Source organism: Gastrolobium bilobum, unplaced genomic scaffold (genome assembly GCF_033153095.1).
Source record: "Gastrolobium bilobum isolate Gb01-03AN ecotype WA unplaced genomic scaffold, APGP_CSIRO_Gbil_v1 utg72620, whole genome shotgun sequence".
Taxonomy (NCBI): domain Eukaryota; kingdom Viridiplantae; phylum Streptophyta; class Magnoliopsida; order Fabales; family Fabaceae; genus Gastrolobium; species Gastrolobium bilobum.
In genome coordinates this window covers 6,075-32,039 of record NW_026897345.1, presented here as the reverse complement: position 1 = coordinate 32,039, position 25,965 = coordinate 6,075, and the positions used below count along the sequence as shown (strand labels likewise).

Sequence of the window (25,965 nt, the reverse complement as noted above, 5' to 3'; positions counted from 1 at the left end):
TTAGGATTAATTGTAATTGATTAGAATTAATTGTGATTATGTTTAGTGAGTCATAGCTGAGTCATTCTTATGATTGTGATTAGGTTTGGTGAGTCATAGCTTAGTCATGCTTAGCTATTTTTCCTTGTATAAATACTCCTCATTCCTCATGTAATTATTCAAATCAATATACTGAAACTCAGCCACCACAACCACCGTCAAACCGGCGGCACAACGCCGGAAAACTCAACCTCCAACCATTATTAAGGTTATTTTCCCTTCCTACAAAGTCCCAAGAGCAAAGTAAGGCTACCAATCACTGTAGAAGGCAAAATCCCAGCTTTCCACCGCCGTCAGCCACCGTCAGCAGCCGTCGGAAAATTTTTCCGGCGACATTTCCGGCCAAGATCCGCACCATTCGAAACAGAAGGAGCCGATCTACAAGTTTCAAGAAGGACCATCAGATTCTGCTGTGCCACGCGCCCCCACGCGCTAGAGAAAGGACGGAGCGTCCGCCCTACGCGTTACCACACGCAGCCATGTTGATTGAAAGTAAATTTCCATCCAGCAATGTTGCTCAACAAGGTATAGCGTTCCATGTTGATAATAGTAGTCGATGGATTCTTGATTCAGGGGCTTCAGATCATATGACAGGTAATGCAACCTTATTTTGTTCTTATACCCCTTACTATCAACAATCACGAATAAGAACAGCAGATGGCAGCTTCTCTACTATTGCTGGAAAAGGATCCATTAAACTTTCTGAACACATTACTTTGAACTCAGTCCTTCATGTTCCCTCTCTTACTTGTAACCTTATCTCTATCAGCAAACTTACGTCTGAGTTACATTGTGTTGCCAAGTTTTCTGTCAATGCTTGTGTTTTCCAGGAACAGGACTCGGGGCTGATGATTGGCAGTGCTAGAGAGGAAGAAGGACTTTATTATTTAGAAAAAGATTCTTGTGAAGGAAAAAATTTTGTGAACCACTCGGTATGTTTGTCTGATGATTGTAATGATGTTTTGTTGTGGCATCGTCGGTTAGGACACCCAAATTTCATTTATCTTCAGAAGTTGTTCCCAAGCTTATTTATCAATAAAAATCCCAGTTCTTTTTCTTGTGATATTTGTCAGCTTGCAAAACATTCTCGTGTGTTTCTTATCCTCCTAGAGTCCATCATGATTCTTCTCCATTTACCTTGATTCATAGTGATATATGGGGTCCAGCCCGTGAAAAAAATATCTCTGGTGCTCGTTGGTTTATAACTTTCATAGATGATCACTCTAGGGTATGTTGGGTATACCTTCTAAAGGATAAGTCTGACGCTGCATCCATTTTTAAAAACTTTCATGCTATGGTTCAAACTCAGTTCCAGACCTCTATCCAAATTCTTCGAACTGACAATGGTACTGAATATTTTAATTCTGTTCTTGGAAACTATCTCAGCCAGCATGGTATTCTTCATCAAAGTTCTTGTCCTAACACCCCTCAACAAAATGGGGTGGCTGAAAGAAAAAATAGACATCTCCTTGAAGTTGCTCGAGCTCTTATGTTTACCATGCATGTCCCTAAATATTTGTGGGGGGAAGCTGTCTTGACTGCAGCATACCTCATCAATCGGATGCCTTCTCGTGTCCTAAATTTTCAATCTCCTTTATCTTGTCTTACCCACACCTTTCCTTCTTTTCGGGCTCATTCTTCCCTTCCTCCCAAGTTGTTTGGCTGTGTGGCTTTTGTACATGTTCCTTCCCATCAAAGGTCCAAGCTCGATCCTAAGTCCATTAAATGTGTCTTCATAGGATATCCTCCTAACCAAAAGGGCTACAAGTGTTACTCATCTTCACTTCGTAAGGTCTTTGTTTCTATGGATGTCACATTTGATGAGAGACAATCTTTTTTTCCTTCGACTTCTCTTCAGGGGGAGTCTATTGGGGTTGATGAAGATAAGTCTTGGAAACCAAATGATTCTGTTGTTTTGCCTTTGCCGTTGGAGACAGGGGGAGTCATTATGAAAAAGACAGGGGGAGTTAATGTGTCAGATAATGGAGATCCTCCCGGGAAATGGGGAAAGTTTTACAGCAGGCGAGAATCACCTCAGGAGCCTCTAGACTGCCAGGATTCTGACTCGAGTCTTAGTTCCAGCAACACTGATACACAACCTAGATGTGCCTATTGCTCTCCGAAAAGGTACTAGATCTTGTACTGCTCATCCTATTTCTCATCATATCACATATGAAAAGTTGTCCCCAGGTTTTCGTGCTTTCAACACTATGTTAGACAGTACAAAAATACCAAAAAATATCCAAGAAGCACTTGATGATCCAAAATGGAGGAATGCAGTCTTTGAAGAAATGGATGCACTCAACAAAAATGGAACTTGGGAGTCTGTAGCATTACCCAGAGGAAAGAAAACAGTAGGTTGCAAGTGGGTGTTCACAATAAAGTTTAATGCAGATAACAACATCAACAAGTATAAGGCCAAAGTTTATATGGATCCACCACCTGGTTTTGAAAAAGGAGACGATTCAGTATGCAAGTTGAAAAAGTCTCTCTATGGTCTTAAACAATCTCCTAGAGAGTGGTTTGAGAAGTTTACTCAAGCTGTTAAGGGAAGAGGATTCCAAATCAGAATTCAAATTCAAATATTTTTCCGTTTTTATTTCCTATTAATTAGGAATAATTAAGATTAATTAGGATTGATTGTTTTTTTATTTCCTATTAATTAGGATTAATTGTAATTGATTAGAATTAATTGTGATTATGTTTAGTGAGTCATAGCTGAGTCATTCTTATGATTGTGATTAGGTTTGGTGAGTCATAGCTTAGTCATGCTTAGCTATTTTTCCTTGTATAAATACTCCTCATTCCTCATGTAATTATTCAAATCAATATACTGAAAACCTTTTTCAATAAACAACAATATACATAAGAGAATAATATTCATATCTCTTTTTTCCTCCTTCTCAACCTAAACCCTATAGGTTAAACACAATGACATGAAGTTGTTATCTTTTGGCAATGTTATTATGTTGAGATGAGTGAGGAGAAGTGGAATGATGAATCATTGCATGAAACTACATAAAATAACTAAATGGGGTAGAAAAATATTCTTTTGCATTATCACTATGCAGAATGCAAATAGTTTACCCAAAAAGTTGGGACCTCCAAAGAAGTTTGTAAAAAATCAATTCAACCCAAAAGCTTAAGCTGATGGGTGAGGGCTTTTTAATGGTTTATATTTTCTCTGACAAAGTTTATCAAAATAGATGTTACTCTTTTGAATGAATAAGTTAGCAATTGAATAAAAGATTTGCATAAATGCTATCCTAAATGATCAAGAGACAAAATCCTTTTATCCAGACTAGCAAACTAAGGAAGAGTCAAGGAGACCCAAAAAAGACTCCAATTCAAAGGATTCTCAATCATTTAAGATTCCTTTTGCTCATGTTCAATCTGTTTTCTTTACCCTTCCTTTCTTTTCAAGTCCTAATATTATAATGTAAGACTACTATTTCAAAAGTTCTAAACAATTACATTTGTAGCAAGACTAGCCTAATTTCTCTATCTTTATGTTGTCATAACTGAAAAAAGTTTGCAAGAGAAAAATAAAAAAAAGAACTTACAGAAATTCAGGGGGGAAAAAGGACGCAACCAACCAATGTCCATTAGTCTCATAATTGTTAAAGCACAAATCACTAGTGCATAAAAAACTATAAATTGGACAAAAAAATGTGCAATAACTAACCATTGAATTATGACGTCCATAGAGGAAGCACATACTAGATCCATTGCCATGCCTCAGGGCCAAAAGCATTTTCCTTGTATACAAGGCAAGAGATGTTGTATGCCTACAAGGCAACAAATTTTGCATGCTTTAAGATATAAAAATTCAAAGAAAATAATGTTGAAAAAAAGTAAAAACAATATAATAATAAATGATATTTAATACTCGTAATTGCATTAAGAAACATTGCTAGACTTTCAGCAGTACAAAGGGATTTGTAAGGAAATCCTCGGTAGTACCATCTATTTATGCATGATTTACAATATCTAATAATAGGAAATTAGGAATTTGCAGTCTCTAATACTAAAAAATTTGCAATATCTAAGATAAGGAAACAAGCAAATTATTGAAAATAATGCAAATCAAATTCTATTTATTTACAGAATAACCATTCCCTAAATAGAAGATATACGAACTTTTTTTCCTAAATTAAAGATAGTCCCTAAATAGAAGATATAGGAAGTATTTTCCTAAATTAAAGATATTTTCCAACATCTGCTAAATACTTCAGCATTTGAGTAACTAAGTTGAATGATTTATTGCATCCATATCAATGCTTTTATTAAATTGGCTTTAAATTCAATCCTCACACATCCACTCTCATAATTAATTAAGTTTTAGAATAATAACAGTGAGTATAGCGAGCATATCAGTGTGTGTGATGTAGAATACAAAGTAACAAAACATAAAATAACTCAAAAAAATAATAATTAAGCAAAAGGTCCTAATGTTGTGGGAAGAGGCGTATTATAGCTCTCTAAATTTACAACAAACTCTACCAAAAACTGACATGGTATCAGAGCCTATTTTCAAATGATCGAGAGTTTGATCCTTGTTGCCCCAATATTATAACAAAAAAGTTAAGTTTTGGCATAAGGTAAACCAAAAAGGGATATGTGCATTATCAACTTCAAAACCCAAAAGATTCTAGCATGAGGGAGCGTGTTAAGAGATACAGTAAATACCATTTTTGATCCTTAGCAAATTTCACGATACCCTATTTAGTCCCCGTGAAAAAAAAGGCATTCGTGGTGCCTGGTTTTTTCAAATTAGGCTCACGTAAGTCCTTCTGTTAGTGGGGCTCCAATGTCGTTATTAACGAATCTCACGTGTAATGTTAAGTTGCTGAGTCACAATGTCACAATCCACCTTGGACAAAAAACGATGTCGTTGAGTGTATCACTTGCATCTCACTCGAGGTTGCTCATTGCTCATGGTAAAGACAATTGAATCTGAAATATATTGTATATTCAAGTGTGTAAGTCTGTACAAGGAGGCTCTCTATTTATAGAGACTAAAAGACCTAATGGGCCAAGCCCACAATCTAGACTATTCTAATAATAATAAATTAATATTATTTCTAACACTCCCCCTCAAGCTGGTGCGTATATATCAAAAGCTCTCAGCTTGTTACAAATATGATCTATTCGGGGACCTCTTAGAGCTTTAGTGAATACATCCGCAAGTTGATCATTGGAATTGACAAATGCTGTCTCGATCTCCCTTGACTGGATCTTTTCTCTAACAAAACGACAGTCAATTTCTATATGCTTGGTCCTCTCATGAAAGACTGGGTTAGAGGATATATGCAAAGCGGCTTGGTTGTCACAAATGAGCTTCATAGGCTTTTGTGAATCCAAAAATTCCTTTGAAATTTGATTCAGATGAAGATCGCGAAAACGATGTGTTGAGCGTAGCTTATACAGAATGGCTAACGCAAGATCAGATGTCGCTAACATGGTTGTTGTCCACCATCTCAGAGCAAGTTGTTAATGATATCCTTCCAATTAAACACTCGTTTGAAGCTTGGGAGAATATTCACAAACTCTTTCACGGTGTTATGAAATCTCAAGCTCGACAACTTAGATCTGAGTTAAAGACGATGAAGAAAGGAACAAAAAGTGCAAAAGAATATCTAGCCATAATCAAAACAATATGTGATTCGTTGAAATCGATTGGAAGTCCTATAACAATAGAAGAACACACAGAGACTATCCTTGAAGGTCTTCCCTCTTAGTACAATCCTTTTGTAAAGATGGTGCATGGTCGAGACAGATCCTACTCCGTTGCTAATCTTGGAATTGAGCTAATGAGTCACGAACAGCTCTCAATCAAACAAAATGAACAGATCTTGGCTGAAGGACCTCAGATAAACCTGACCCAACGTGCTTAGGTCTCGCAGAAAGCTACGTTAATACAACTCACATTCTAGGACAGACAAGTGACTCAATCCACACACAACAATTTCAATGACTACAGAGAGGGTGACACAGATAGCAGTGAAGTTGAAGAGGATCAACCACCACGCGATAGTGAAGTTGTTCATCTTGAACTTTAGTTCCTTCCTTTCATTGCCCACAGAGTATAATGGTTGATATATTTCTTTATTTTATTTTTTTAATTTATATATATATATATAAACACACACACACTTAACTTTCATTTTTATCCTTTTTCAATCTCTTCGTATCTTTCATTTGGGTTCATCTACCACCGACCCTAATTAGTTTGGAATAAAGGTAATATTAATGTTGATGTTGATTTTTTTTAATTTGGGATGATTGAAAATTATATAAAATAAGATTTAAAATGATAAAATAATCAACAGTACCAATTTATTCTAAATAGATGGATCATATTTTTCCACATGGATTTACCATGATCACTTAACAGAAACAAAACCAAAGGATCTATTGAAATGATAGTTAAAGAACTAATCTGAACAACTTTAGAGCTCGTGGTGGTACTTCGCAAAATGTCTCGTTTAGGGTGGCTGAATGTACTTTTCCATATTTTTTACAAGCAAGTGTTTAAAAACAAGTTAAACCATCCATACGATTAACAAGTTTACAAATAGACAACCATTAGAAACTTCAAATGATAGAATGATATTATGACAGTAAAATTCATGTAGGTAAATGGATATTTTATATATTTATCCAATTCTGCATACCATGATATTGCTGGTACAGTAAGAGAATTCAGGATTTTAAAGCCATGGCAGATAGATGCTATGCTCAAGAATGAAACAGTGCCATCCTCAAACAGTTCTTCAATACCTTCTCTTCTTTTAATAAAATCAATGTCAGCAATTGATGCAGCAACCGTTCCTGTGTTGAGGACCAGCCAATCAATAATCAAGTATTACGACAAAGAGGCGTGTAACCAGTAACCCACAAACCTTCACTAAAATAAGTCTTCTTCAGCAACTTGGCAGCATCTGGATGCAAAAGAATAAAGAGGATAATCAATAAGAGAGAGTCTTTTACAAAGTCAAATTCAAATTGAATACATATTTTCCACCCATCAATACCCCTACCCTCGATATTTGGGGTTTAATGGGGAGTATTTTCTTTCTTTTTACATATTTTCTATCAATAATGTTGAAATTCTCAGGATTAAACAGAAAAGGGAAAAGAAAGATAATGAAAGAACGCAAACAGGTGTGATAGAATTCAAGAACCAGCAAAAAAAAAAGTGATAGAAAACAGAAGAAAATGAAATAAAGGTTCAGAGAGAATGTTTGAGAATTTTATTATCTAAATAATGATGAAAAAGGAACTTTAAAAGAACCCTTTAGTTTATGTTATATTTATAATAGAGACCGAGATCTGATTCACCTAACAGATTCTAACTCATCTAACTACTTAACAGTTAGGTAGTTAGTTGACAGTTAAACTGACAGCTAGCTACTGAACATATATGAATTACTCGAACATCACAGCGAGCTATTCAACGTATATTACTCCGACATTTCCCCTTCAAACTTAGGGTGGGTGTATCAATGAAATGGTCAAAACCTTATGTTTGTCCCTTAATTCACAAAATCTGTGTGATGACAAGGCCTTGGTGACGAGATCTGCACACTGGTCGTAAGCTGGAATGTGGCAGACTGTGAGGCTTTTGTATATGAACTTTTCTCTCACAAAGAAAAGATCTAGTTCCATACGCTTTGTCTGAGAGTGAAGTACAGGCTTATCTGAGAGTGAAATTGTGCTAAGGTTATCACAATAAATGATAGATGTGAAAATCAGCACTTGTAATTCCCTGAGTAGAGTTTGTATCCAGAACAACTCTGCTATAGTGTTTTCCAAGCTTATATATTCAACCTCAGTTATGGATCTAGCCATCAAAAACTGCTTCTTGGACCACCAAGATTAGGTTAGGGCCAAAATAAATGCAAGAGCCTGTAGTAAACCCCTTGTCATCAGGATCCAAGGCCACACCAACACCATGGTAGATTGAAACAACACCAGTTGTAAAAGAGAGCTAACTCAGCAAAATGGTTAGTTAGTAGAGAATATTCTAGAAGTGGGTATGGATAATAAATAGAGAGGAAAGAAATGGAGAAGGCAGGCAATTACTTGGGAATGGGCTAGGAACTTGGGAGAGAAGGGATGAATCTCGAATTGCATCGATTATCTGTAAATTCTTTCAGTCATTTACCTTTTCTGCACTTTGTAATCTTCCTATTTTAGTAGCTACTGTCATTACTGTTTGTAATTTTCCTTTATACTTTCGATATACAAAATCCGGTTAATCCAGGAAATTCCTTTGAATCCCTTTTATTTTCTGTTTTTAAGTCGAAGATCCTATCAATTGGTATTAGAGCTCCTAATCCAGGAGCGCTGAAACCAAGAAAAAAAATGGAAAACAAATTTAGAGATTGGAAGAAAAGAGAGAATCAAGTGGAAAATAGATTTGAAGAATGGAAAAAAAGAGAAAGGAAAGTTGAAGAAAATCATAAGGAGAAACTCAGGCTCCTTGATAAACTTCTTTAGAAGACCAAGAATCACTCTAACAAAAAACGAACGAACAGAAGGCGAGATGGAATGCAAGTTTCACAACCAGAAATGGAAACCAAGAGAGATCTTGTGATGGAGAACTAAGAAAAGAATGGAAACCAGCCACGAAATCATGTGGGGCACGAGCAGAAGAAACCGAGAAGCATAGGGGAAAGTCCATGGATGCGAAGGTTGCACAAGCTTTTGAGACACCATAGCCACCAGTGATGGTGGCCAACCCATCACCATTACCCAAGTCACCATACTTAAATCTTCTTGAGAAGGAAGAGAGAATAAACAATAAAGTGGGTAAGAGGTAGGGAATAGCTGTGAAATGGGTAAAAGAGAAAATTAGGTTAGTAAGGAGAGGACATGAAATGGGCCACTTTAATGAATTGACGGGTCCGGCCCAACTTGGTTGCAAATGCCACCAAACCCAAACCCATATGATTTATTTTTTGAGCGATGAATGGGCATATAATCCCATTTCTTTATGTAACCGAACCAGACCCAACAACAAAGCCAAATTCGAAACTGAACAACACCCAAGCCCAAAAACTAATACTGCATCCTACCATTACACCAAAACATAGACGAGCTGGGGAGAGTCGTCAACAGCTACGATGTCCATGATGACACCTAGGTTTTAGTCGATGAGCTTGGCCGAGTTTCCTGGACACTTGAACCTGAAGTGCAGTCGAAGAAGCTCAAATGCATCATGAACGATGTCAACACAAATTGTGAGTTCACCACCTTCTGTCATTCAAAATCGTCAAACATTCACAAGGAAGAAAGGCATAGGAGATGGCAACCAAAAATAACGAAAAAAGCTAAGTTAGAACCAGAGTTGGGCCAATTTGTTGGTGATGCTGGAAGTTTAGAGCAAATGACCAAAACCCAGATTGTTGGCACTATAATTCAAGCACCTCAATTTCATAAAAACACTATGGTTGCTGACGGTGGTTCACGGTTGAAGCTCCAATTTGATGGTTTTCAAGCAAGACCAAATTAAGTTGTAGTGCACCCAGGTCTTGTTTGTTATTTGAAAGTGAGTATTAGTTCTAGCAAAGAAGCAACAATTTTTTATTTTGGTAGGGACTTTAATATTGCAAAAGAATTTATATTCAAGGAGGGTTGAGACAGATGTCTGAGTAGCTGCGGTTGGCTGTGGGGAAGATATTTGGGCAGATGATGAAAAGATACTTGCGCAAATTCAGACTGCTTTAGAAGAAGATGGAACAACTACTGACGAGCAATGGGATCCTGGTGGGAACTATAATGCTTCTTACACAAGTGGGTCCCTATATTACAAGTAATGGGATCTTGGACGATGATTATGGTGAGTAGGCTTTCACCTTGAGGACAAGGTGAAACTTTGAAGGGGGAGGTATTGATACGATACTCGTTGTAAAAGAGTATGTAGGAAGCATTATAGGAGATTTCCACCCGCAAAATGGTTAGTTAGTAGAGAATATTCTAGAAGTGGATATGGATAACAAATAGAGAGAAAAGAAATGGAGAAGGCAGGCAATTACTTGGGACTGGGCTAGGAACTTGGGAGAAAAGGGATGCCTCTCGAACTGCATCCATTATCTGTAATTTCGTTCAATCATTTACCTTTTCTGCATTTTGTAATCTTCCTATTTTAGCACTGCCATTACTTTTTGTAATTTTCCTTTACGCTTTCAATATACAAAATCTGGTTAATCTAGGAAATTCCTTTGTATCCCTTTTATTTTCTGTTTCTGTGTCGAAGACCTTATCATAGACCTAAAGACTGATGCACTTACAGTTGGCCCATTGTACATGGCCCAACCATTGATTCAAGAAGCTCGTAGTCGACTAGAGTTGTGGCACAATAAGTATGACCCAATTGTTGAAAAAGGCTATGATTTGAAATATAACAAATTACAATTGAATCCAAGTCCCAATAAAGCAGCAAATGTGATTGTTATTTGTTTGGGAAGAAAAGAAAAGCAACACATTTGGCGTGATTTGAGATTAAAGATTTGGAACGTATTTTGAATGATTTAATTGTAATTATTTATTTATTTTTACAATCTAATTACTATTATATTTATTTTAGGAAGTTTTCTTAATTCTAGGATTTTAAATTTTTGAATTTTGAATCAATTTGTAATTAGTCTATAAAAGGGTGCTTATAACCCTTATTCTAGGAGTTGAATTTTGATATTTTGTTAATAGAAATTGAGAACCGGAGTGGTACTCTTTTATCGTATCCCAACTTTCTGTTTAGCCACTTTTCTATGCGTTTTCGGCATCATTTGGTATCAGAGCACTGGGTTGCCTTCAACCAATGGCTGAACAAAATCGCGGAGGTCGACGACGGCGAAGTCACGAGGGTAGGGAAGGTGGAATCGTTCCTGAAGAATATAGACAACTGCGTCAGATAGACCCGCGAGATATAGAAAATAAAGAGCTCGGAAGGCGGATCCAGGATTTGAAGCACCAACTTGAGCAAGCGTTGGATAAGAAAATCCAAGTTTTGGAGAGACTACTTGTGCGGGCGCAGAGAAAGAGAATTAAATATTTGCAGCGACTACTAGTGCGAGTATGCATGAAAATCCAAATTTTGAAGCGAACTCTTGTGGAGGCGCAAAGCATGAAAATCCAATATTTGGAGCGTCGACTTGCATGGACAAAGTTGGCATTCAATCCGAAGAAAGAATGGAATTAAAGGACGAATCTGATGACGAAGAGGAGGACGTCAATCCCTTGGGGATTATAAACCAGGGACAGAATTGGGAAGTACGACCTGAAAATCAGTCCATTTTTCAAGATATCGAGATGCAAATCAGCATTCCTGATTTTGAAGTCTATGATCATAATTCAGTTTATGATGATTATCCGGTCTATGATAATAATCCAATTTATTAATTATCTCATTTATAATGATTATCCATCTTATGATGAAGATTCAGTTTATGATGATAATCCAGTCTATAATAAATCTGATGGAGAATCAAATTATGAAGATCTAATAGAGGAAGATTTATCATTTGAGTTTTTGTCTAAAGAAATTGAGATCAATGAAGATAAACAAGATGTGAAGACGAATCTTTTCCTAGTAGGGGAGAATGATGCACTTACAGTTGGCCCATTGTACATGGCCCAACCATTGATTAAAAAAGCTAGTCGACTAGAGTTGTGGCCCAATAAGTATGACCCAATTGTTCAAAAAGGCAATGATTTGAAATATAACAAATTACAATTGAATCCAAGTCCCAATAAAGCAGCAGATGTGATTGTGATTTGTTTGGGAAGAAAAGGAAAGCAACACATTTAACGTGATTTGAGATTAAAGATTTGGGATGTATTTTAAATGATTTAATTGTAATTATTTATTTATTTTTAGAATCTAATTACTGCTATATTTATTTTAGGAAGTTTTCTTATTTTTAGGATTTTAAATTTTTGAATTTTAAATCAATTTGTAATTAGTCTATAAAAGGGTGCCTATGACCCTTATTCTAGGAGTTGAATTTTGATATTTTGTTAATAGAAATTGAGAACCGGAGGATTACTTTTTTATCGTATCCCAACTTTTTGTTTAGTCACTTTTCTATGCGCTTTCGGCATCAGAGACTTAAAGGCTGAAGTGGATTGGTAGGTTGCAGTAGTAATCCATAATGAATGGTACCTTTGAGATGTTTAAGATTCATTTAACAACCTCCCAATGTTCGGGCTGGAAGAGAAACTGAGACCTTATTCACACTGTATGCAATTTGTGATCTTGTCAATGTAGCATATTGTAAAGTGCCAACCACTGATATGCATAGTTGTGGGTCAGACACGTAGTCATTTTACATTCTCCAACCATAGAAGTAGAAATTCCTTTTGCCTCGGTCATTTGGGCTTTAAAGAGTAGATCTCTACTTTATTTGCTTAGCATTAGGTAGATGTTTCAATACCCAAAAAGTAGTCATGAGTACCCAGTTGTTTGAGGGCAAAGATTGAGATGAGTTTAGTGACAAGATTTTGATTCAACACCTGCGAGGTCCAAGTGACAATGATTTCTTCTACACAGACTGAAACATAGAGGTAGTGATGTAAGGTGTTGTGAAGAAATAAGGAAGGGTCACATTTGCTGGATTTGAACCCATAGCTGAGTAAAGTGGCACCAAAATTCTCAAACCAGGCCCAGTCCACGAGCAGCGAACCACAAACAAGACAAGAAAGTGAGAACACGAGTAAGTGTATCCATAAGATACAGGTTTCATGCTAAGAGGGAAACCACAAGACACAATGCATTAACAGAACCCAGAGGACAGGATAGAATGCAGTCACTTAGTCATGTGACATATAATACCGACAAAGGCAACTTTTTTGTACTTATATGTCATTCAAATTGATGAACAGAATTAAAGAATAAATAGTAGTACTAAGTAAGGCGCACAAAATTATTGAATCATGAGGAAAACATAAAATTAGAATATATACCCATTGTTCACAAACCTTTAGCTTACCATTTCGAACAATGAGAGCACCAAGTCCAGTTGGATAGCCAAACAGCTAACAAAAATGCACAAGACACAACATCAATTTTCAAAGTATTCTTTGATAAAAAAAAGAAAAAGAAACATACCCTTATACCTTGTAAAATGAAATTGCGACAAAATCTGCAGGATACTTAGATAGATCAGGTGGCATGGTAGCAGATCCCTTTGCAGCATCAATCAAGACCATCCATTGTCCATTTCTTACGTAAAAGAAAAACAATGAAGAATCAAGTATGCAATCATTGATGCTTCAAAGAAGTTACACACATAAGGAGTCAATAAGACAAATAATGCTGTATATTACTTGCAAGCTGAAGAAATTCCTAAAATCCTGCTCGAATCTTCCTTGATCATCTGCACCAAGTCGAGGCCAAATCTCATCCTTGAGAAATTGCACTCGGAGGGAAAGGCAAACTGTAGAATATTCTAGATTATCATTTATTACTTCCTTGCTATTTGTTCCCTTGTTTATTAATGTCTCTTGTTATTGTAAATAAGCCTCTTAGTTTACTGTTGCTATTTATTAGCATTGTTCTTTGTACTCAATATAAATAGGACCTATTGGGTCTTTCAATGTAATCAATCAATAGTGTTATACAGAAAAACACTTTTTCTTTTCATCATGGTATCAAGAGCTGGTTCAAATCCAGTCTCTTCCCTGTTCTGACTTCCCTTCCATTCTTTTTTTCGTTTTTTGCCTCTGTCAAGGCCAGAACCCTCACCTAGACACCTCCAACCACAAAACCAAGGCCACCATTAGGTCCAGAACAAAATTCCGAGCCAGCCAACACAAGACCCGTAGCCGGAGACCCAGCCACGCGCCGCCACGCGCCACCAACATCCTTCAGCTTCGCCGGCGCGTGTGGTCCACGCGCCGCCCTCCCATCATTTTTTTCCGGCGGGTCATACCCCGTTCTAATCGTCTGGCTTCCCTCTTCCTGTTTTGAGGGTCAAAATCATATTTGGAGGAATTTTGTTTTCTGGGTATTGTTGTTAGGAAGCCATGGACACTGAAACTGTTGAAAATTCATCTGGTGTTTCGACAGGAACCTCACCCCTTCCCATTTCTTCGTCTTCTGGAGACAACCCAGCAATGCAGATCACCAATCACCGTTTAAACGGTAGAAACTATGTGCAATGGTGTCAATCTGTTAAGTTGTTTATCCAGGCCAAAGGGAAGATGGGGTATCTGGATGGAAAAAAGGTTCAACCAGCAGAACATGAACCTGGCTATGATGCTTGGGTGACTGAAAATGCTTTGGTCATGACATGGCTGACTAATTCTATGGAACCGGATATCAGTCAAACTTATTTATTCCTTGATACGGCTCAAGAAATTTGGGAAGCTGTTAAAGAATACTACTCTGACCTGGGCAATGCCTCTCAGGCTTTTGAACTCAACACCAAGGTGAAAGATTTACGCCAAGGAGGGATGACTGTTACTGAATACTTCCTTGCTCTAAAAACATTGTGGCAAGAGTTGGATCTTTATGATAAAGCAGACCTTCAAGGTTTAGACGCTAATGCAATATTCAAAAATTATATAGAGAAAAGGCGTCTCTATGATTTTCTTGCTGGCCTTAATTCTGATCTGGATGATGTTCGTGGAAGAATTTTGGGGCAAAACCCATTACCTTCCATTGCCACTGCCTTTTCTGAGGTACGAAGGGAGGAGCTTCACCGAAAGGTAATGTTGGGTGATAAGGACTCTAAGTCCTCTGATGGGTCAGCCCTTATAACAAAGAAAACTGCTCGTCCTTCTGGGGACTCAAAACGTTCTGACCGTTGGTGTTCTCATTGCAATAAGGGTGGTCACACCCGTGAAAAATGTTGGGAACTTCATGGCAAACCACCAAACTGGAAACCAAAAGGACAGAACAAGAATCGTGCTAATCAAGTATCTTCTGAAGATAAGGGGGAGGGGTCTCATGTCCCTTCAAACCCCGATGGTGTTCTCCTCTCTAAGGCCCAGTATGAGCAATTTCAGAAATTGATGTCTCAACCTGCTGAGGCAACTAGTCATGTTGCTCAAAAAAGGTATGGCATTCCATGTTGAACGTAGTAATCGTTGGATCCTTGATTCAGGAGCCTCTGATCACATGACAGGTAATGCAACCTTATTTTCCTCCTATACCCCTTACTATCACCCGTCACGAATAAGAACAGCTGATGGAAATTTCTCCACTATTGCGGGCAAGGGATCCATTAAACTTTCTGAACATATTATTTTGAACTCAGTCCTTCATGTTCCCTCCCTTACTTGTAACCTCATCTCTATTAGCAAATTTACTGCTGAGTTGCATTGTGTTGCTAAGTTTTCTGCAAATGCTTGTATCTTTCAGGAGCAGGACTCGGGGATGATGATTGGCAGTGCTAGAGAGGAAGAAGGGCTATACTATTTGGAGGAGGATCTTTGTGAAAGGAGGATTTTTTCAAACCACTCTCTATGTTTATCAGATGATTGTAATGATGTTTTGTTATGGCATCGTAGGTTAGGGCACCCAAATTTTGTTTATCTTCAGAAGTTATTCCCTAACTTATTTATCAATAAAAAGCCAAGTTCCTTTCTTTGTGATATTTGTCAGCTTGCAAAACATTCTCGTGTCACTTATTCTCCTAAGAAATATCATGAATCTTCTCCCTTTACATTGATTCATAGTGATATTTGGGGACCTGCTCGTGAAAAAAATGTCTCGGGTGCTCGTTGGTTTATTACTTTCATTGATGATCATTCTAGGGTATGTTGGGTATATCTCTTAAAAGATAAGTCTGATGCGGCATCCACTTTTAAAAATTTTCATGCTATGATTCAAACTCAATTCCAGACTCCTATCAAAATTCTGCGAACAGACAATGGCACTGAATATTTTAATTATGTTCTTGGAGATTACCTAAACCAGCATGGAATTATTCATCAAAGTTCTTGTCCTAACACCCCTCAACAAAATGGGGTGGCTGAAAGGAAAAATAGACATCTAATTGAAGTTGCTCGAGCTCTCTTATTCACGATGCATGTCCCTAAATATCTGTGGGGGGAAGCCATCTTGACAGCTTCTTATCTCATTAATCGAATGCCTTCTCGGGTACTAAATTTTCATTCTCCTTTATCCTGCCTTACTAAATCTTTTTCTTCTTTCTGTGCTCTTTCTCTTCCTCCAAAAATATTTGGCTGTGTGGTCTTTGTACATATTCCTCCACATCAAAGGTCCAAACTTGACCCTAAATCTATTAGATGTGTCTTCATAGGATATTCCCCTAATCAAAAAGGCTATAAGTGTTACTCACCTTCTCTCCGTAAGGTCATTGTTTCCATGGATGTTACCTTTTATGAGACACGATCCTTTTTTCCCCCGACTTCTCTTCAGGGGGAGTCTACTGGTATGGATGAAGATAAGCCTGGGAAACCAAATGAAGCTGCTGTCTTACGGCCTTTGGAAACAGGGGGAGTTATTGGGAAGGAAACAGGGGGAGCAACTATACCTGAGTCTAATGATCCTCCCAGTCCTTGTGATCCTCCTGGTAAATGGGGAAAATTCTACAGCAGGCGCAAAACATATCAAGAGACTCTAGACTGCCAGGATCCTAACTCGAGTCCTTGCTCTAGCAACCCACTTGAATGCACTAGCACAGCCAACATTGATATGCCCATCGCCCTTCGGAAAGGTACTAGATCTTGCACTGCTCATCCTATTTCCCATTATATCTCATATGAGAAGTTATCTCCAGGTTTTCGTGCTTTCAACACTATGTTAGATAGTACCAGGATACCCAAAAATATCCAAGAAGCACTTGATGACCCAAAATGGAGGAACGCCGTATTAGAAGAAATGGATGCACTTATAAAAAATGGAACATGGGAGTTTGTGACATTACCTAAAGGAAAGAAAACTGTTGGTTGCAAGTGGGTGTTCACAATAAAATTTAATGCAGATAACAGCATCAACAGGTATAAGGCCAGATTAGTTGCTAAGGGATTTACTCAGACTCATGGGATTGATTATCAGGAGACATTTGCTCCTGTTGCCAAGCTTAACACTATCCGCGTTTTGCTATCTCTTGCCGCCAACCTTGATTGGCCATTGCAACAGTTAGATGTCAAGAATGCCTTCTTGAATGGTGATCTACATGAGGAAGTTTACATGGATCCACCTCCTGGTTTTGAAAAAGGGGATGGTTCTGTGTGCAAGTTGCAGAAGTCTCTCTATGGACTTAAACAATCTCCCAGAGAATGGTTTGGGAAATTTACTCAAGCTGTTAAGGGAAGAGGGTTCACCCAAGCTCAGACTGATCACACTTTATTCTTTAAACACTCTGACAAAGGTAGAATTGCTATCCTCATTGTTTATGTTGATGACATAATTGTCACTGGTAATGATACCGAGGAGATAGCCTCTTTAAAAAAATGTTTAGCTGATCAGTTTGAACTAAAAGATCTTGGATCTCTCAAATACTTCCTTGGCATTGAAGTTGCTCGAAGTAAGGAAGGAATTTCCTTAACTCAGAAAAAATACATTCTAGACCTGTTGCAAGAAACAGGTATGCTTGGGTGCAAGCCAGCAGAGACTCCAATTGAAGCTAATATCAAGATGGGAGTTGAGGACGGGGAGGATGTTGATAAGGAGCAGTACCAGAGACTAGTGGGGAAATTAATCTATTTGTCTCACACTCGTCCTGATATTGCTTTTGCTGTGAGCATGGTTAGCCAATTCATGCATTCTCCTAAGGAAAAACACCTTAGTGCTGTTTATAGAATTCTCAAGTACCTCAAAAACACCCCTGGTCGAGGAATTCTCTTTAAAAAGGGGAACAAAAGGATGGTTGAAGTTTATACAGATGCAGACTGGGCTGGCTCTGCAATGGACCGAAGATCTACTTCAGGATATTGTACTTATGTCTGGGGAAACCTTGTGACCTGGAGAAGTAAGTAAACAAACTGTTGTTGCAAGAAGCAGTGCAGAAGCGGAATTTCGGGCTTTAGCCCATGGTATTTGTGAAGGAATTTGGTTAAGAAGGCTTCTGGAAGAGTTGAAGATCTCTTATTCCCTACCTATCAGATTATATTGTGATAATAAAGCTGCTATCAGCATTGCTCAAAATCCTGTCCATCATGACAGAACAAAACATGTGGAAGTCGATCGTCACTTTATCAAAGAAAAATTAGAAGACGGTAGTGTATGCTTGTCATATATACCTACCAAGGAACAAACGGCAGATATTCTCACCAAAGGTTTACTTAAGCCGACCTTTGAGGATTTGATCAGCAAGTTGGGAATGATCAATATATATCTCCCAACTTGAGGGGGAGTGTAGAATATTCTAGATTATCATTTATTACTTCCTTGCTATTTGTTCCCTTATTTATTAATGTCTCTTGTTATTGTAAATAAGCCTCTTAGTTTACTGTTGCTATTTATTAGCATTGTTCTTTGTACTCAATATAAATAGGACCTATTGGGTCTCTCAATGTAATCAATCAATAGTGTTATACAGAAAAACACTTTTTCTTTTCATCACAAACAAATTATACACATCACCTGTATTGAACAAACAGATATAAGATAAGTTGTCTAAAAGCCCAGAAACATATACTTGAGCTTAAGTGTTACCTGTTGGCTCTCTCTCAAACAATCTAGCTACTTTTCTCCTTTGCACTTGGTGCAGTGATATCTTCGTAGAAATTGTTTCTCTAGTTATTCCAGGATGTACATCTTCTTCAATATCTACTGCAATGGCCGCAGCTCCTTGACCAAGAGCATATCTAATACTAGTTAAGGTGGTACACAGACTAGAGTTATTAATCATCTAATATAGTATAATGGAAAAATTAATAACAAAGTAATATTTATCAGGAAGCAACAGCAATATTTTACTAAAGTAAAATTATTCCAAAAGAGAGGATTATACTCATTTATCAGAATCAGAGAAGACAAGGCATTCCCTTAATCCAAACACAAGAAAGTAAAAGTAAATCACTGTAACAAAAATATAGTTCAGTCCTCAAGTCCGGCTGAACAGAAAAATTGTTTAAAATATAGTTGTTATGCTGCACTTTCATGAAGTGAGCCAAAGGGAATTATTATAAAATTGAATAACTTCTCATTTTTTTATCAGGTAGGATACTCTCTTATTCCAAGAACACTATTATGGTTCTCCATTGTATATGTTAGAATATTAGATATGATATGATTAGATATGATTAGATATGATTGGATTCCGTCTTATCCGTAAATATTCTGACTGTATTCTGACTGTATTAGGATTAGGTTTGGGCCTTTCACTTAAGCCCATTAGGGTCTCTATATATTGTAACTCTCTGACACAGATCAATACACAACATATTATTCTTCTATTATTTTATATTCAAGTTGGTATCAGAGCTCTTTCGTTTTGGGAACCCTCGCTTCCGCTTAGAAACCTTATTTTTTGCTTTAAAACCTAAGCCCACTGCTTAGGAGTCCTCTTTCTTGCCGTGCGTCCTTCCGGCAAGCCTTCTAGGGCTGTAAACAGCCTCTGAGTGATTTTTCCAAACGCGTCAGCACCTCCGACGGCCACCGGAACCACCGCCCGCCGTCAGAATCACTGTTCAGGCAACCAGAGACTTTTTTCGGCGACTTTTCCGTCCAAACTTCACGCGATCAGGACCCTCTCTTCCCGGCGACCAGGTCTGTGGTGGTCCGGTCAGCAACGCATCTCCCACGCGCCGTCACGCGCCACCTGTCTTCTTTGCGCGTGGGCTTCACGCGCCACCTTTTGCCGGCGCGTGAGCACTATTCCGGCGGCTTTTTCCGGCCGGTCTTGGACATAGAAGCTCGCCTTCTCCTCCCCTTTCTGGATCTGTGATTGTTTCTCTGTGGGTCTGACCTTAGACGCGTGGTTCTTCTTGATTGGATATCGTTTGCCTTCGTTTACGGCTTTTATATTTTATCTTTAAATGGCAGCAGCATCTCCTGATCTCTCGGAGGTTAACTCTCCTTCTATTGTTGCAAATATAGCTCAGTCAGACAATGCATCATTTGGTTCAGGTTCGGACTATGCTGCACTCCAAACCCCTCTCAGGAAGGCCTCTCCTCAGTCTCAGCCTTATACTGGTAATCCTCTTGCTTGTGTTTCTCATTCTACATCACTTGGCACTTGGATATTTGACTCCGGTGCTACCGATCATCTCTGTGGTAATAAGGAACTCTTTACATCTCTTACTTATTCTGATCATTTACCGTCTTTTACCCTTCCGGATGGAACCAAAGCCCCAGTTCGTGGGATTGGACAAGCTCGTCCGACCTCTACCTTGGCCCTGACATCTATCTATTACATTCCTGGCATCCCTTATAACATAATTTCTATTAGTAAGTTGATCCACTCCCTCACTTGCACCATTACTTTCTCTAATCATTCTGTTTCTGTGCAGGATCCGGGTACGGGGAAAATGATTGGAGTGGGTCGTGAGTCACGAGGGCTTTATTATCTGGATGTGCCTCGTCCTTCAGTAGCATGCTCTCTCACAGAATCTCCACAACTTATTCACAGTCGCCTTGGTCATCCAAGTCTTTCAAAGTTGCAGAAAATGGTTCCTCTTTTGTCCGGTCTTCAGTCTTTAGATTGTGTGTCATGTCAACAAGGGAAGCATACACGCTCCTCTTTTGCCAGTCGAGTCAATAAACGAGCTGATGCCCCTTTCTCTCTTGTTCATTCAGATATCTGGGGTCCAAGTCGTACCTTGTCTGTCTTAGGTTTTCGGTATTTCGTTACCTTTACTGATGATTTTTCCTGTTGCACTTGGACCTATTTAATGAAAAATCGTTCCGAGCTATTTTCCATTTATAAAAAGTTTTCTACTGAGATCCATACTCAATTTGGTGTTTCTATTCGTATTCTACGTAGTGATAATGCTAAGGAATATGTTTCTATTGATTTTTCTAATTTCTTGGCCACACAAGGTACTTTACATCAAACTACTTGTCCTCACACTCCACAACAAAATGGGGTGGCTGAACGTAAAAACAGACATCTCATTGAAACTGCCCGTACCCTTCTTATTCATATGCAGGTTCCCCTTCACTTCTGCGCAGATGCTGTACTCATCTCTTGTTTTCTCATCAATCGCATGCCTTCATCTGTGCTCCACAATGACATTCCTCATAATCTATTGCTTCCAGATGTTCCTCTTTATCCTCTAACTCCACATGTCTTTGGTTGTACTTGTTTTGTTCATGATCTCACTCCTGGTAAGGATAAGTTAACATCCAAAGCCTTTCAGTGTATCTTTCTTGGTTATTCTCGTCTTCAAAAGGGTTATCGTTGTTATTCTCCCGACCTTAAGCGTTGCTTAGTTTTCGTTGATGTCACTTTTCTTGATCAACAACCCTTTAATTCTATCCCATCTCAGATGTCACAGGTTGATCATGTACTTCCTGTCCCTTTTCTTGACTTGTCTTTGCCAGCTGCAGGTGCTTCTATTCCAGATGAGCAACTTATTGCTTCTATACCTGAGGACCGTCCACTTCTCACCTATCAGCGTCGCAAAACTGTGCCTCCTGTCGACTCGACTCTTGCTGACTCATCGCCCACTGTTGTTGCTTCTTCCCCTCCGGATCCTTCATCAGAGACTCTTCCCATTGCTCAAAGAAAAGGTACACGTACTACTCGTAACCCTTATCCTCTTTATACCTTTTTGAGTTATGACCGTCTTTCTTCACCTCATTTCACCTTTGTTTCTAGTCTTTCTTCTATTTCTATTCCTAAGACCACAGGTGAAGCACTTTCCCATCCAGGGTGGCGCCAAGCAATGCTTGATGAGATGACTGCACTTCATTCCAATGGCACTTGGGACCTTGTTTCTGCTCCTCCAGAGAAGTCTATAGTTGGTTGTCGATGGGTTTTTATTGTGAAAGTTGGACCTGATGGTCATATTGATCGTCTCAAGGCACGCGTTGCCAAGGGTTTTACTCAAATCTTTGGCCTTGATTATAGCGATACATTTTCTCCGGTCGCTAAGATGGCGTCATTCCGCCTCTTTCTTGCCCTTGCTGCTGTTCGTCACTGGCCACTCCTTCAACTTGACATCAAAAATGCCTTTCTTCATGGTGATTTACAAGAAGAAGTTTACATGGAGCAACCACCTGGTTTTGTTGCTCAGGGGGAGTCTGGAAAGGTGTGTCGTCTTCGGAAATCCTTATATGGTCTCAAGCAGTCTCCTCGAGCATAGTTCAGTCGCTTCAGTTCTGCTGTTCAGGCGTTTGGCTTAATCCGCAGTAAAGTTTACCATTCTGTGTTTTATAGGATTACATCTCCTGATAAGTGTATCTATTTGTTAGTCTATGTTGACGACATCATTCTCACCGGAAGTGATCAAGACGGAATTCGTCATTTAAAACAGCATTTGTTTAGTACATTTCAAACAAAGGACCTTGGGAAGCTGCGTTACTTCTTGAATTGAGGTGGCGCAATCCAGACAGGGCATTTCTATCTGTCAAAGGAAATATGCCCTGGATATCCTAGAAGAAACTGGTATGTTGAGGAGTAAACCAGTTGATACACCTATGGATCCTAATGTCAAGTTATTGCCCGGACAGGGGGAGCCGTTATCTGATCCTGGACGTTATCGGAGGCTAATTGGGAAGCTCAACTATCTTACTGTGACTAGGCCAGATATTTCTTTCGTTGTTAGTACGGCTAGTCAGTTTCTTGATTTCCCTTGTGATTCACATTGGGATGCTGCTGTGAGGATCCTCCGATACATCAAAGGAGCACCAGGAAAAGGTTTGTTGTATTCAGATCAGGGAAATACAGAAATTTGTGGTTATTCAGATGCTGATTGGGCAGGATCACCCTCGGACAGGCGCTCTACTTCTGGCTATTGTGTCTTCTTTGGAGGAAACTAAATTTCGTGGAAGAGCAAGAAACAACCTGTTGTTGCTCGATCTAGTGCAGAAGCTGAGTATCGTGCAATGGCAAATGCTACCTGTGAGTTAGTCTGGTTAAAGCAGTTGATTCAGGAGCTTCATCTTTGTGAACAGAAACAACCCATGACACTCATCTGTGATAATCAAGCTGCGCTACATATATCCTCTAATCCTGTCTTTCATTAGAGGACCAAACATATAGAGATTGATTGTCACTTCATTCGAGAAAAGATTCAGTCAGGAGAAATCAAGACTGCTTTCGGCAACTCCTCTGATCAACTAGCGGATGTTTTCACTAAAGCTCTTAGAGGTCCTCGGGTTGAATACATTTGTAACAAGCTTGGTGCTCATAATATATACGCACCAGCTTGAGGGGGAGTGTTAGAATATTATATATGATATGATTAGATATGATTAGATATGATTGGATTCCGTCTTATCCGTAAATATTCTGACTGTATTAGGATTGGGTTTGGGCCTTTCACTTAAGCCCATTAGGGTCTCTATATATTGTAACTCTCTGACACAGATCAATACACAACATATTATTCTTCTATTATTTTATATTCAAGTGTATACATAAAATTACTGTTACAACTCCATGGAAAAGCCTCTCCAACTAGCTTCAGTGCTGCTGTTGCCCCAGAGGTAAATATACATTTATAGTCTTTGGGAGATCATTGCAATAGTCAAGGACCTGTATGACTGATAGTTCAATATCTGAGCAAAATGTAGAATTTTCTAGAACAAATGTATATAAGTACAAAAGATGAATAACAATAGCAATTTTCTAGTGGGCAATTCCTAGTTGGACACGTCTAATTGGGGACCCAGCATGGCCCACCCAAGTCACCAAAATCAAGATAAGGTAAACCCCTAGCAAAGCATGGTGTTTAGTAAAAGAGATGACATGTAGACATCCATTGAACTTTAGTACTCCTTCCTTAACAAGCGTAGAGATAGAATCTAAATGTTCACAGCAAGTTTAGTCTAGATAAAGATCTCTCCTATGTGGTAAAGCCACTCCCGTGTGACTCAAAGGTAACACGGTTTGAATCCAAAAGATAATCTCTTTGCAAAAGTACAAGAATATGACTGCGTATAAGAATTCATATCAACCCTACTCTTGACAAGTCAGGGTTTCATAGGGAGTGCTTTTTAAAGATCTATCAACACAGAATCTAATCTCAATTTATCATTATTTAAGTACAAAGAAGACATTTGACATGTTTAAATAATTACATATTTACATGTACCTGCTGACGGGCATCCTTCATAATCTCAAGAGTTGCAGAACTGGAGTCACTTTGGCTATCTAGTATTAAGATTAAGGAATTCCACTTCATAAAATCAGTGTCAACCAGCAATTACAGAAATTCACTTTGCATCCAGTACTAAGAATTTTTCTTTCTCTTCCTTCTTGTACAGAAATCTTAAAGTAGCAAACTACAGAAATGTAATAATTCTCAATCATATTAGGATACGAGGATTTCCATATACATTACTAGTGAGATCACTGAAAACTTCCATTTGCAACACAGAGTATAAAGTTGCACCAGCATGATCCAAGTATACAACATCTATAATTCCAAATTGCAACACGGGTACATGCAAGAAAACCCAAAACAAAAATTAAAAAATAAAAAATAAAAATTACCCACTCACAATCGCACAGTTGAAACAAACAGAAACAACAGTTTTATTTTATCAATAACTAAAAAAGGAAGCAAAAAAAAAAAAAAAAAAAAAAAACCCTTCTAAATCGAAGCATGTATATAAAAAAAGATGAAGCATGTATATAAAAAAAAAGATAAATCAATATTTACCATTTTCCTAACTTACTATGACTATGATATATATAAAAAAAGATGAAGCATGTATGAGTATAACCTTTTAATCTGTTGAATTCAGTAGCTCGAATTTGATCAATGGTTTTGGGACCGTTGGGATAGCCGTAATGTTCACCGAACTCTTTGAGAAACTCGTCTTTGGCAGCGTCCATGTTGAAGAGAAGATTCTAGTGTGTACGGAAAGATGAACCAATAGTGAGTTCAAGAGGCAACTAAAGTGCATCACAATTGCTGCTCATATAAAGTATAATAATTTATTAGGAACACTCAAATATATAAATATTTTTTATATTTTTCTATTGGTTGATTGTTTATTTGATTATTCTGGTCTGGTTAAAACATATATATGGTCATAAATTTTTTTTTTTACCAAATTTTTTAGAAAAAATATTTCTGCAGTTAATGGAGATAAGTTATCTGCATTTATTCCCAAAACGACGTCGTTTTGATATTGAAATCTTAAAAAATTATAAATATAAAGACTATTATAACCCTGAAATAAATTGAAATTACAAAAATACCATGATTTCCGCTCAAAACGACGTCGTATTAGGCTTACTGCAGATAACTTATCTGCAGTAACTGTAGAAAAAGTGAACCCAATTTTTAATGGGGTAGTATATTGTAATAATCAATTAGTGTTACTATCAATGTTAGTACCAATCAATTTCATCGTTAGATCGAGTATGTGAATCGAACGATTATATTTATTTCTATCTTTGTATAGTTATGATTTCTCATATTTAATGTAAAAGCATTAAATATGAGAAATCATAATCATACAAAGGTGAAAATAAATATAAAGTATTGAATATGAGAAATCATAATCATACAAAGATGGAAATAAGTATAACCGTTGGATCAACATAATCGATCTAACGATGAAATTGATTGGTAGTAACATTAACACTAATTGATTGTCACAATATTCTCCCCCATTTTTAATATACTCAAAATTCAAATTTGAGATTATTAATTAAGCTGAAACAACGATATTTGGCAGTGTTATTCACTTCAATGTACATAACAATAAAAAAATAAAATTAAATAAATTTATGAATCTTGAAGCTTATCATTGTTAAAGAATTTTAGTAATATTTACTAAAAAAGTGGATAAATTAAAAATATTGTACTTAATATTGCAAATAT

General features: G+C 37.8%; 1 protein-coding gene across 1 annotated transcript; it reads right to left on the bottom strand.

Moving 5' to 3' along the window:
- Nucleotides 1-3,554: 3,554 nt before the first annotated feature.
- LOC133306144 (molybdenum cofactor sulfurase-like) lies at nucleotides 3,555-24,968 on the bottom strand. Its single transcript, XM_061506420.1, is given in 15 exon segments — nucleotides 3,555-3,560; nucleotides 3,725-3,827; nucleotides 6,717-6,873; nucleotides 6,945-6,983; nucleotides 13,035-13,080; nucleotides 13,162-13,267; nucleotides 13,372-13,481; nucleotides 18,582-18,601; nucleotides 18,674-18,825; nucleotides 19,188-19,228; nucleotides 23,545-23,645; nucleotides 23,648-23,663; nucleotides 24,223-24,281; nucleotides 24,451-24,546; nucleotides 24,857-24,968. Coding segments are annotated over 15 exon segments (1,164 nt in total).
- Nucleotides 24,969-25,965: the final 997 nt, after the last annotated feature.